Raw genomic sequence first — 14,235 nt, 5'->3', positions numbered from 1 at the left:
ATCTGAAGCACAAGGCTTTCTGTGTACGGAAGAGGAGTCCAAACTCCATGTTTGAAACCAAGTCGAAGAAGCTGAAGGTACAGGTTAAATGGAGAAATTGTGACAATGTGGTAGACAGACCCTACAAAGGAAATTCAACATTTTCAATATAATCAATATTCATTAAAATTACTAATCGTTATTTACTATCCCAAGGACCAGTACAGGACACAAGACCTGGAAAGTTGGGCAGTGAGCATCTTTTGGAAGGAGCAATATGAAGACCTGTTCAATCAAGAATTCTTTGTCAACACTTGTATTCAGTTCTGTCCTAGTGCACACAATTAGGAACAACCTTGGATCTCTGCCAAAGCCTAATGCACTTATAAGTCATCACACAAATGAAAAACAAAGCACAGGAGGTTATAGGGTTCTAGCTGAAATTAAGAACTGTGGACGGGAACCAGCAATACACCTCCACATCAGGCAGATCTAGAGAAAAAAATCATAATCCTACATTACAAAGGTGCCATGTTTGTGACAACTGAAAAATGGAACAACTCTGTGGAAATTAGAGGGATCATTCTTCTGTCCATTGTAGGCAATGTCTCATTCCTTTTGCTGCTCTTTAAGAGAGGCGTTAGCTGACCTGACTTTTATAGCAGCATGTCAAATAAAGAATTTTGGGATTCTGTATTTGACTAGAAAGCACACCCTTTCTAGTATTATGACTGTGAATCATGAGGGTTTTTTTTAGATATTGATGTCCTCCAAACCGTTTCACTTTATGGAAGCAGAAATCTTCACTAGTGGGTCCATTACATATCCCCTTGAAGTTTCTTACCAATTGGATTGGGTCTAGCCCAGAAAATATGTATTTTGATCTGAGGAAACGTCTTAATGTTTTCTAGTCCACAAAAGCAAAAGTGTCTTGACTTGGATGTCATGTGAAGAGTGTACAGAGAAACCGACAAACCTACAGAGCTTTGTTACTGAAGTTGTTGTCTTTCAGTGCTTATTAACCCATTCTGTTGGTTTATAAATATTAAGGCCTTATAAAAAATGTGGCTCCAAAAGAACCGGTTTCATGGGTCTTTTTGATGCCCCGTGCAGAGGTGCTGACTGAAGTGCAGCTCCTTGAATATGGCTTTCTGACGGATTGATAAGCCATGCCTGGTGTTGTGTGACAGGAAATGTAGAAACAAAGATCTGTAGTGTTCTTAAATGATGAAGACTGGGAGGTCGAGGCAGGCTAGAGAGCTGCCTGGTGTCACCTGGTTTTTAGCAATGAAAGCTTCGCTCAGTAACTCAATCCTACTTGAAAGACTGTCAAAAGGCTGGGCTGAAGGATGCTTGGCAATGATGCTGCATAACATAAGAACAACCAGCCAGCTCCTTCTGTACTTTGTTTTCCAAGCGTCTGTCACTGTTTGCATGGTGTCTGATGCATGTATCAGTTGTACAATACAGTTCTTCACCTTTTTTGTGCTTTCTCAGGCTTGTTGCTACAGATCTGGAAATATAAACTTCTGCGTTGAACTCCAGCTCTGGCTTTCCTTAGTCTAATCTGAATACCATGCAATTTGATAACCGCAGAGGGTGCAATGGGTGTGTATAAAACAATTGGATGTGTTTTCTGTTGTTGTAGGCTGACTGTATTCAAGAACCTCATTGTTCACACAACCTGAGAATGAAAAATAGATTTTTAGCACAACTTCGTGTGGATTCCATTTGCATAGTTTTAAGTGAATGTAGTGACCGATGAAGCCAAAACAATATAGTTATTGAGTCACACTGCCACAGCTCTTTTTAGAACACATTTTGACAAGAGGAAGCCTTTGTCAGCCCTCGATGTCTGCTAAACATTTTTCAATGTGAGACAGTGCATAGATAACCAAATCTCCCGCTTTGCAGTATATGTGCAATATTGCTAATCTAGGTCATTTAGCAATAAAACAAGTTTCACTGCTCTCTTTGGATGGGAAAAATAAGAACCCCCCAAAAATTCAAACTTTAAAACCATGCACTGATGCAGTCGAAAGAGAATAAAATACATAATGTTATGGTTTATTTGAGGCTTTAAGTATAACTGACAAGGCATGTGAAAATATGCTAAATTGTACAGATTAATTTCAAAGTCAATATTTTAATATAACTTTTGTAAGTTTTATAATACTCATATCAGGAGTTGTGATTAGTACCATCCAAAACATCTGGGTTGCGAAAGCATAAAGAAAAAGGAAGATAATATCCCATAAAATATAGATTTAGGTTGGTCTTATAACACCCGTCAATAAAATCAGCATGAATGCATGATCTTCTCCATTTGACTTGTCTTCCAACAGTAAATTTAAAGTTATATAAGAGCAACCTGGCCATAAGAATATATGAATATTAGTAGCCTACGAATGGTGTTTGCTAGTTGAATTGTTTGACCGGAAAAATATCATTTAAAAAAACTGAAAGGACAACCATGGATTTAAATTCATGGGTGTCGCTCTAGTTTAAAAAAAATCCATTTTTTATACAGTATATTAGTTTTTATTGGGGAAGTATACATATAAACAAAAACAAACGAGCAATTTACTACATGATTATGAATATAACAGAAAGTGTATCAATTTTACTCATGGGCAGTCTGGCTTCCTAAAGAACTTAATCTACTTCATATTTTTCTAAAGATCAAAACATTTTAGTTCAGTTTTCCTGAGTTTGTAAGCCATCAGCTGTTGTGCACCCTGTGCTATTTAGTTTTATTGATTTTAGAACTAGGAAAGATAAGAATGATGATAAGAATGATGAATATGCTAATGTTTTAGGTCTAACCTGAAATTATAAACTTTTCTATATCTGTGATTGTACAGTATAACTGGTTTGGTAACATATTACTCTATCAATCTGTTTTTTTTCTGACCATGGTTGCATTTGCACTTTGAGAGCTTAAAAATAAAAGTCCATCTTATTGTTGAATGCCATATGCTCTGTTCAGTGTACAATGGCATCATCACAACCAACAGTGCTTCATTGTTAATGAGATGGAAACCCTCGTACCCTCAGGTTTATAGCTGTTCTCAGTTAAACATATGGCTTGCACATTTGTGCTTCACAACAACCCAGTGGGCAATATTATTTAATTGTATACTGAGGCACAATAAGAACACAATAAATACTTTTGGTTCCAGTGCTCATTTGTTTTGTTTTTTAATGCTTCTCAGTATAAATGACACATGACTTGATGCAATTAATTTTACAGTAAAATCTGAGTTAAATGCTGGAAGCATACAGTATTAAAAATAGGACTTTCTCTTTCTCATTAACCTGTTCTGGACACTTTTCACTTTATGATCACGTTGTTATAAGCAATGTTTTCATCAAGCAAGATTGATTTGTGAAGAGCTGTTCATATGTTAAATTTAACAGCAATGTAATTTTCTCATGATTATGACATTTCAAGTTCTGATTTTGTACAATGGGTGTTTCAGTCGTAAATCTGATCCATCTGCTCCCTGGGTAATAGTAAGGTAAGGGGTTGTGATGGTATGAAACAATCTTGCCAACCATGGTGTTGAAGCCAATGCAGGGCTTCTTTAAAAAAAATTGATAAATTACATCTTCACATCATTGAGTTATTAGCAGTTAGATGAGCTATTTGGGCCAATAGGGATATATTATGAGCCCTTTTATCGATTCCATGCTCAAGTACTTTATCAGTTCTACCCAAAGACGCATTTTTAAAGAAGTAGAAAATAGCCACACTACTATTGTCGTCTATAAGTTTGTGTTGACTCATCTTTCCCCTTAGTGTAACTGTTGTGCAAAAGGTTGTGGATGTGATCCTGATTTTAAAGGCTGTAAACTTCGGACGGTGCTTGGCCCAAGGACTGATACTAGGGGAACACCAGATATTTTTGCCTTTTGAAGTTTTGTTTTCACTTTGAGAGAGTAATTTTCTCTATTCAAAATCCTTGCCATTGAAAAACCAAGCAAGCAGTGATATGAGACACACATCTGGGATACCCTGGCAGAATCAGTACAGTGAACTAGCAAATAAACATGAACTAAAGACATCTTCTGTAAAATGTAAATGTGGTGTATTTTTTATCCTTTCAAATATAAGAGAAATATAAAATTTTAAACTAGCTTCGAAACAAATCAGTTGGCATTGAGTGTATTTTTATTTGTTTTAATGTCTTTTTAATTTCTTAATTTGAAACCAAAAGCTAAACTGTTTACCCCAGCTTATAATCTAGTTTCCACCCTAACACCACCTCCTTCCTTCCAGTCGACTTGCGTAATTAGAGAGGGCTTGAATGAAAAGGGGTCTAGTGTTTAACTTGCTCTAGAAAAAAAAAGTTGCAGGGAGATCTCCTGCTGGGGTCCTTGATTAATGGCAGCTGTTTTTTGGAGGCTCGGAGACAAGCCATTTACCTCTGTTTTAGGGAGAGCTGGACTTTTCACTGGCCTCTGAAGGCAGATAATTGTATGACACGACGGAGTCTCACCATGGCGGGGGAGGAGGTAATCAAAGAAAACAGACTTTGCTCAAATGAGGTTATGTCTTTGTGTTTCACTGACGCTTTTATCCAGAGCCACTTACATTGGTATCCATTTGACTCTTTATTGCAGTAATGTGCAATAGCAGTGCCCATCCGGGACTTGAACCCACAGCCTTCTGGATACAAGTCCTAACCTTTAGTCCATGTTGCTGCCTGCAGGCTCCTGGCTGCTTCCCAGGTTGAATTCCATTGTGCCCCAGCCTGGCCACTGGCACATGAGCTCCTACTCAAGATGGTTAAGGGAGATTATAGGGTTAGGTTTCAACTGAAATTCCTCCAAAGCAGAAAGTAATTATCACTTCTAAGATTGGTAACTGGTGCTATCAGACTTAACACTGTCATTAAGCTTTTAAGATGTATAGGAGTGTATTTTGTTTTCGACTGATGAAGCAGGCAGATGTTCGTTTTTGCCTTTATTGAAATGCATTTATGTATTGTAAAATGTAATTATAGTAAATAAACTTTATTTTTATCATTAGAATTTCAATGATTTCTGCCTGGAAAACATTGTATTACAACTACATGCTGGAAAAAAGGGGAAACAATTATGAACTGCACTGTATTTTAAGTAGCCCCTATGTATTTAAATTGTTTTTATACAATTGTACAATATCATTTCAATATTTTCAGTTCATTCTGCTGTTTTTCTTAATAAGCTGTGATGATTTACCACAGCCAATACCAATGAAGTGAATGTAGATTTAATTTAAAGTGTGCAGATTTATAAACCCATTGCTGCCTTTGTAGGACACAGAATGCTGTATTTTGTAACTGTGAAATCCATTTCCTGTATCAAAGGTCAAAATACAAAAGTGACATTTCAGGTTTGTAATGCTGAATAGATCCCTTTTGAGGAATCCTTTTTCAAGGAATTGCAATTCAGTTACTTGCAGGTTAGATTTTGCCCATTAGAAAGGGTTGCTTGCAGAGATAGACAGTGCATCATATCATAGTGGTCATAGACTCAGCACAGTCCCATTTCACACACACTGGCTTCAGTCTTTTATAAACATAAAGCTTTGTTTAAAACTTAAATTTAGTTGTTTTTGTATTTGATTCATGATCTACATTTTGACCAATTATAATGCTATTAATCAGACTGTCACTGATGTATTATAACATTGGAATCATCAAACCTCATTACACTTTGGCAAATAAAACCATAATTGTACTTTTTCAAGTTGATAAATCATGCACTGTGTCAAGTCAGTTTGTCTTGTGTTGAAAAGATGTTACACAACAGGCCTTTTTCTCTCAGAAAAACACAGCTCTTTCCCCTGTGAAGTATGAATAGCTAAAGCCAAATGCGGTGAACAGTTTTCAAGGAGGATGAAGATAGAGTACATATGGCTCTTTGGATATAAAAGATTTCTAAAACTTGGACCAGGCTTTAAAGATTTGGCTGCAGTTGCAATCTTCTGACCCAGACAGTGAAACACAATAACCATGCAGATGTTCAAAGAGTTTAGTGGGACTCATTCCCAGTTCTCACATCTCAGACCTTTCGGTGTAGGAAATGCTTATGCCTGAAATGTTTGTTTTCATTGTGTCTGTGGTTGAAGTCCTGTAGATTCACTTACACCCTCTCTCTCTCTGCAGGAGTTACAAAGTGGAGAGCTGAAAGATGGCCAGTTCTTTGAGCATCACTGTCCCCTAGAGGGTAAATAAAAAAATACAAATTTCTCTGTTTATTTTTTTCTTTTACCTAATATTACTCAACTATGCAAATTCAAAGAAAATCTTTAGAGACAGAGTGCGTTAAGGGAGAAACTCTGTTGTATTTTATTGATCAGTTATGAAGTTAAGATTTTAATTTCACTATTATGAAGGAAACAGCTGAACAAAACAGAAATACTAGCTATTATAATAATAGGTCATAATGACTTAGTTGATGGTGTCATTTTCTTAACCACATGTTTTTGTAATTATTTTTGTGATTAAAATAGTAATTATTACTTCTAAGATTAGTAACTGGTGTTATCAGATGACACTGTCATTAAGCTTTAAGATGTACAATATAGCAGGGCTTTAACTGTATTTTTCTGTCTGTGAATGATGAAATGGGCAATGTTCATATTTGTCTTTATTGAAGTGTATTTAGTATGTATTGTAAGGTCTTTTTACAGTAAATAAATGACAGTTTTATAATTAGAAATGATCAGAATTATATCCCTTCATTGCTTCATTTCAAGGGCTCACATCAACCTCGTAATCTTATCGGCATAAAGTTACATACTGATAAGGATGCATGCTTGTCTGAATGTTTAATTATAAAATTGTAATGGTGACCTAGTTTTTAACAAAGTGGCCTTTTGTGGGCTTATAGTGGGGGATTTGAAGGACTTGCAATAGAATTGGTTTGCTAATTGTGTCTCAAAGAACATTGGTTACAAACAAGTTCAGCCCAACTAGTTTCATTTTGATTATTAATCATTTATTTGGAATCCATTCCTATTTACAAGTTGGCTGGATACTTGTTCCATATTCCACAACTCTTTAGGTAAAGATGTTCTCAATATTGAATGCAGTTCCATATACAGTAGTTTTCACTTATGTTTTAATTTTGATCCCGAAGAAGTACACTGGATAGTAAGGATTGGTAACAAGTGTGACTGTTTTCAAAGGTTTGTGGTTTTTTTGCCCTTCCACAATGAATTTAAATGGTTAGCAAGCAATTATTGTTTATTCTGTAAAATTCTAAAAAATAAAGAAATATTAAGAGAATGTTTAGGGAATTGCTTATTATAAGAACTCCTCATTACACAAATCCAAATTTATATATTGAATGCACTGGATATGCACATCTTATTTGTTATTAAAAAAACACCCTTTCCTGATCAGGCTAATTATGCTGATTCCGAAAACAGGGTTACAGTTTAGCTCAGTGTAGCACATTTTGTAGTTTAGTTTGTCAGATCCTTTGAGTAAAAGGTCAGCCATGGTTTTTAATACTTTTTTGTTAAATAAAATTGTTTCGAACCGAGTCAAACCCATTGATGCCGGCAAGGAAAGGGAAAGGGTGCGCAGTTGGAATATCTTTTAAAATATAATTCTAAACTAAGAGAAAATTCACTTCCTCGGCATTTGCCCTGTCATGTTCTATCACACCCATCTGGAAAAATATTAAAGACTGCATTTCCATGAAGTGTTTTTCCATTTTATAGAAAGCCTTAAACAGGGTTTTGACATGTGTACAGCATGGATATTAACTGTGCTAACATGGAACTTTTAACAATCTGTGATATTGTTGTTCCTGATTAATTCTGCTTACATATGTGCCCATTTATTACAATGTGTTACAACCAGTTGTTAGTTTGTGTGTAGTAAGTGCCACATTTAAACTGGCACTTTTCCATCCTGTTTGGTTTTCTTCATGGGTTTTTGGTAGTATTTCTGTTTAAATGGTAATAAATGAGTACTGTACATATTCAGCGTATGTACAGTTTCAAAGCAGTTTTGCCTTGTGCCTTGTGCCAGTTTTAAAGAAGAATTCCTCACCAGCTGGCTGAGGATTTTTCTATCTAAATGAAATACCTGATATAGGAGTAAATTTCTCTCCCTTTACACATCCACACTATGGGCATCATGCCTCTTTGATAAAAACATTTGAAATAGGCAAAACATATTTAATGAAAATTCAGATGAATTAGAATGACTCTGGGTGAACATTCCAAACATTAGATAAACACCTTAAGTGCCTTCAGAAGTTTGCCACATACCATAGTGTAGGAAGTTTCTTATTTTCACTTCACTTTTTATCCCAGATATGGTGCAGATATGAGCGGAATTAACATAAAACACAAAGAGCAAGCTGTGACACCATTCTGATTAGAATGTTTTACAGTGGAATCTGCCAGGATTCCCATAAGATTCCACAGCTCTTTCATCTGGAATGCTCCCAACACCAAAAGAACATTCCTTTATTCCTAATGTTTTAAAAAATGTAATATACAGGTATGATCAATAGCTCAACTGCATATTAATCTGTAGAGATTTTTTTTTTCTTGGTGAATGCAGGGTTACAACTACTAGCAAATCTGATGTATGGGCTGAATGTCCTCCTCTTGTTGGTATGCATTTCAGTGTTATTAGTGAATCCCGTGGGAATATGGTGTTCAAAACCAAGATAGAAAAGTGGAAGTGCTGTATAATTAAAAATAGCATTAATTACAGAATTATTCTACAGGTTAAATAAAACACCAAGTCTTATTTAGTTTGAAAAACTGAATATAATTACTGCTTTCATTAATTACTGTACTGTTTATGAGAGTTAACAGTTGAGTGACCTAAATAAGGCCTACAATGACTTGCTGGTCAGTGAAAAGAATCAGAATCGCTTTTATTCGTTAGTACGTGCCAGGTACAGGAATTTGCCTTGGTACATTTGGAACCTGCTGAACACAAAATCCACACAGGTGCAAAAGGAGCATTAACATTATAAAGGTGCATGAGCTTGTGTTTTGTGCTGCAGTGGTGCTACCGCCAGAGAAAGCTGAGGGGTGTGAGAGTTACACCCAGTATATTCATCAGGAGGATGGGGAGAAAGAGATCACGAAGGACCTCTGTAAAGGGAGTGGAAGAAAGAGGATCAACCTAGATGTAAGTTGAGATGTCACATTTCCAAATGGTAGTCTGTCTTACAGAAGGAAGAGCCCAAATTGCTTGTGAACATCATTAAGAAATGATGGATTTATTTTCCCCTCCAGTTTTTACAAATGACTAAAGGGTTTTCAATTAAGGTAATTTGAGTTATATAAACAGAAAACCTGGCGGTGCAATTAAAACCAAGACAGATGTCCTTCCTCTTTTATATAGGCTTTGTATATTTATTCCTTCTTCAGAATGTTGCTCGCTCTGTTCTTCAGTAGTCTAGATTACACTCCCACAGTTTATTTTTCTAATTACAATCCAGTTACAAGATATTGCCGAACTGAAGTGCCTGCCAAAAGACCTGTAACCGAGAATTGTGGTTAAAATCCTTTCCTGGAGCAGGAAAAAAGGCAAAAACAAAGTGCAGGACTTTTTCCAGGCGCAGGTGATCAGAGTTAAAATGTTGGCCTGAAATTCAATCTTTGTCCTGGATCTTGCGGAAAGTTTTATAAAAGCTAAATCAAAATAAACCCAGCCAAATAAAATCGAACATATCAGGACTGCACAAAGGTTCCTTTTGTAGAGAGGAAGAATTATTTCTTCTTTGCGGTCTCTTCCCAGTGGAAATTAGAGTTTATTTTTGTGTTCCTAGGAGCTGGAGTGTGACGTGTCTGTGGAAGATGACAACAGGCAGGAGTGGGTCTTCACGTTGTATGATTTTGATAACAGTGGGAAAGTCACCAAAGAGGTGAGGTGCTGCCCTAAGACAGTGTGTAGGAAGCCATGTTTAACCAAACCTGGTTAAAATTCCAACTAGGTACCTATCCTGATAGGTATGTTACCTATTAGTCATGCTGTTTTCTTGTTACAGTGCTTTGTGACAAGTATTGGGGAAAAAAAAAAACATTTCAATGCCATTTTTAATCCAAAACAAATTGAAAAACCTAAATCTTACAAAATTCTTGTGGTTTTTGTTTTTGAGTGAGACACTGGAGTGAAACTTGGAAGAGTATGGTGAGGTACAGAGTTTGTCTCTAGGCACTACTGTTGTACCCTTGAGCAAGTACATCAGCCCAGTTGATCCAGAATACCTTACTGAATAAATGAGTACCAGTGTTCTTGGCAGGGGGGTTGTAAACTCTTAAATGAACAAGTTCGAGTGCCCCCATCCTGGGAAGGAGTCCTACATTCCCAGCCCACTTAACACTACAGAAACTGGGATAAGATCCAGCTGGGTGAACCACCAGGCCTGAGAATTTAGAGAAACTGAAAAAAAAATGCTCATTATTTTTTATCCTGGATGTATACCACAGACCCAGTTTATTGTAAAGGGTTTGTTTCCAAAATAGCCTCAGCTAAAACCTGGAATTAAATTAAAGAGAGAAAAAAAATGCATTATGTACTGCATCTCAAACGTTTTGAACTCCTACAGATACAGACTCTATACAGACACTGAATATTTTTTCAGCAAATAATAATTTGGGGCCTTAAGAAGAGGTGCCAGTTTATACTATATATATGTAAGCAGTCTTCATTGAAAGCCAATAACATCCTGAATCTCACACACGAAAGACCAATGTTGCACCATTTGCATTTGCATTGCAGGACATGTCCAGTTTAATGCACACCATTTATGAAGTGGTCGATGCCTCAGTGAATCACTCCTCCAACAGCAGCAAGACGCTGCGAGTGAAGCTGACTGTCACTCCCGAGCCCTCTGGCAAGAAGAAGGACGCTTCTGGACCTGGGCTCGGTATGTTGCCCTGCCAGGGGTGTGATTTCCTGGTTGATTTGCATTTGGCTGATCATTGCTTTGTACTAGGCCATTAAAGAGGCTGTCCGTCTGCTGATTACTGTGAGCTGTTGGGTCCTGCAAACTGTGTGTGCTCTGGCACGGTTATTGTTGGCACAAAACTACAGGAAGCTGCAATTTATTGCACCAGTCCTGCAGTTTTCATTATATTTTGTAACTATTAAGGATTTCTATTCCCAAGAAACTATCAAACTTTCTGTGATTTTTATACTAAGACCTTCGTATTTTTTTACCAAGTGTATGTATTTTCATTGGGTGTAGAGGTGAGTTACTGCTATAGGCCATGTGTAGCATGCAGAATTTTAATCTTTGAGGGTGTTGGGGTGTCATTTTGTACCAGCTTTTGGCTAATCTTCCTCTTACTCCTGTGCTTGGTCTCTAGATCGAGAAGCTGCCCGCTACAGAGGTGAACCTGCACACCTGGAAGATGAGCGCTGTGGGGACAGACGACTTTCCACTCACATCAGGTAGTGAGATGTGCTGGGTTTGCCGTGTGGGAAAATAGAAAATCTGTAGATAAGATCGCTTTATTGGCCATATACAATTTCTTGTATTAGGAATTTGTCTTTTTCCCCAACTTGCTCCCCATGAGACACACAGGCACACAGACAGGGAGAGAAGCTACCGTGCCCCTGGAGCAGTTGGGGTTAAGGGCCTTGCTCAGGGGCTCAACGGAGTAGGATTCCCCTGCCGGCCGCGGGATACGAACCAGCAACCTTCCAGCCACAGGTGTAGATAATTTTAACATCAGTGGCCAGTTTATAAAATGGGGGGGAGGGAAAGGAAATGACTGTGCATTACCAAGGGCGGAAAAGACAACTGTAAAGGAATGGCATTTTTAAATTTCTCGAGTTAAACAAGGGGGTGTCCTTTCCGGTTTTCCCACAGAAAACCGAACAACGATCAGCCACCCCACAATGAAGGCAACCACTACTGTGTGGATGAGAACACGGAAAGAAGAAATCATTACCTGGACCTGGCTGGGATAGAAAACTATACATCCAGATTTGAAGCAGGTACAGCTCTGCAGTCCTTGGGATATACAGTATATGAACTGTTAAAAGGATTGTGTATCCAGAAACAAAATATTTTTAACTATTGGGTCATAAAATTTGTATTGGTTCTGCACTGCTGTATGCCTATTAGAGGGTGGAGGTAGAAAAAAATGTATTCTTTGGCTGAGTGGAGGTATTATTTTAACTATGAGAATAATTAAAAACACAGACCTAAATCTCCACTTTTGTCCTACTCTGTCAGGGCACTTATGGGAAATCCTGTTACTTGTCACAATCTAAAATACTCATCTAAATAATGAAAACTGTTTTGTTTCTTTTAAAAACACTGCACCAAGTCACATTTATGTCCCACATGAGTAAACGGTCTGCAGACCTCAGGTAGTTGACAAAAGGAACATTTTTTTACATTTAGCCTTGAACAACAAACATTCCAGTGTCCCGGAGTTCCTTCCTTCTAAACGTGATCATTTGTTGCAAAGGAACAAGTACTATGTTTTCTTTCTTCCCTTTTCAGCATGGAATAAACCTATTACTTGTTCCTTTGCAGCCTACGCATTCTGACGCAGCTACCCACGTGATCATCTGTTGTTATATCTATTTTAGATGGCACTTAATCACACATCTAGACCAACAAGTGCTATCCAGTTCACAGGGAAGGTTTCAGTATTATTGGAGTTGAAGGAAATGGAATAGAGTGGAGACAATTCAATATGAACTTGGTTACCACAATAACAATTCTCTTTTAGGGTCCCCACCACTGCAACTCAGACAGGAGCAACATGGGAAGAGTTCTCATTCACAAAGCCGTTCGCGGTCTCAGGAGGCCGAGGCTCACAACATCCAGCACCGCCGGTCCCAAGTCCTGGGCGATTACTTCCCTCTGCTGGGAGACCCCTTGAACAGGGGCCTGGAGGGGCAGCTGAGGGGGAAAGGCCTGGAAAAGCAGTTCCTGAAGTCTCCCAAAGGCACCTCCAGGGGGCCGGGAGTTTTGGGAGGAACTGGTGGGGGCAAGTCGAGCAAATGCCACACCTACTACACTCCCCACGCCACCTCACAGGCTGGAATCGGGGGGCAGGATGTATACCACCTCCAGCCTCAGCAGCAGCCCCCGCCCTCGGTACAGCTGCCCCAGCAGCACAGCCACAAAAAGCTGCGACCAAAAGGAAGGGAAGTTCTCTCCCCCTCAAAGGGCAGCCACTGCCAGCCGGCCGTGGCGGAGCAGGAGCCGAAGCGCGATTATTCGGCGGCCCTCCACAATGGGGGTTACATCATGCCCGTGGTGCAGAGACACGAGCATCACCACCACCATGAACACCATCACCACCACCACTACCACCACTACCACCAGACATGACCGCCACCTCCTGCTGGGACACGCCAGGAATACAGCACTGCCACCTTGTGGGAACGGGCAGGGAAAACCAGTGTCCAGACTAGAGACCTCTTCCGCACACTTCTTCTCATGGTTTCATTTACCAGTCAGCCACCCTGTGGTGAAAGCCTTGGAAAGTGTGGGACAGCAGCTGGATATGAAAAGAACCCATTTAAGCTCGTTTATAGAAAGCGTTCGCTCGTTATTCAAAAACGTTATTGAAAGCATTCGCTCGTCAAACCTATGAAAAGGTTTTCCAGATCCTCCTGCTGGAATCTTTCACACCTTGTAGAAAACAAAATTGGTGCTACTTGTATAGTTCTTGCCGAGACGGAAGTTGTGATCTTGTTTCTTGTCCCAGAAGGATGAGAGTAAATGTTGAAAGCTGTTTTTATGATTCACCCCAATTTGTTTGCTCGACAAATGGATCTCAGGTGTCAGGTGTTGCAGGTGGAAGCCTAGCATACTGTAGACTGCTGACTTGGACATTTGAAACTTGTTAATCACCACTGCCATTTAAATGCAAAATATCTTTTTATATATAAAAATCTACAGAAATATACATATATAACTTTATGTAGTTATATATTACATATCACTGTGTCTTTTATGTATTTTAATAAACTTGATTATTAAAAATAGTGTTCTTTTTATTTTATAGAGTGAAATGCCTTATTAAATGCAAGATTTTAAGCTTTGTATTAGTAAAGTTATTTTTTCATTCACTGCTGTTGTGATGTTTTTGATCAAATCTGATGGCATTAATTTGCCCAGTTCTGTTTCTGTTGTCCCCTCTCTATCACATGGAGTGCTGGGCGTCCTAAGTGGAAGAGGTGTTCAGTTTCGTGTTCTTATGGGCACCAGCATTTTGTTCCTGGAGTGATTTACAAGACCTGCAAGCCAAATTAT

At 38.4% G+C, this 14,235-nt stretch overlaps 1 protein-coding gene across 2 annotated transcripts in view; it reads left to right on the top strand.

The window, feature by feature from the left end:
* nkd2b (NKD inhibitor of WNT signaling pathway 2b) overlaps nt 1–13,965 on the top strand; it is a 47,476-nt gene extending 33,511 nt beyond the window's left edge. For both annotated transcript variants that reach the window (XM_015357592.2, XM_015357591.2), the window contains exons 4-10: nt 6,135–6,195; nt 9,007–9,134; nt 9,778–9,873; nt 10,731–10,878; nt 11,321–11,405; nt 11,827–11,954; nt 12,701–13,965. In XM_015357592.2, coding sequence (XP_015213078.2) covers nt 6,135–6,195; nt 9,007–9,134; nt 9,778–9,873; nt 10,731–10,878; nt 11,321–11,405; nt 11,827–11,954; nt 12,701–13,308 — 1,254 coding nt within the window. In that variant the 3' untranslated portion in view covers nt 13,309–13,965. The remainder of the gene's footprint in view (nt 1–6,134; nt 6,196–9,006; nt 9,135–9,777; nt 9,874–10,730; nt 10,879–11,320; nt 11,406–11,826; nt 11,955–12,700) is intronic.
* Nucleotides 13,966–14,235: the final 270 nt, after the last annotated feature.

This window comes from Lepisosteus oculatus, chromosome 10, assembly GCF_040954835.1.
Source record: "Lepisosteus oculatus isolate fLepOcu1 chromosome 10, fLepOcu1.hap2, whole genome shotgun sequence".
Taxonomy (NCBI): Eukaryota; Metazoa; Chordata; class Actinopteri; order Semionotiformes; family Lepisosteidae; genus Lepisosteus; species Lepisosteus oculatus.
The sequence above is the reverse complement of the archived record's forward strand: the minus strand, read 5'-3'. Positions and strand labels throughout refer to the sequence as shown.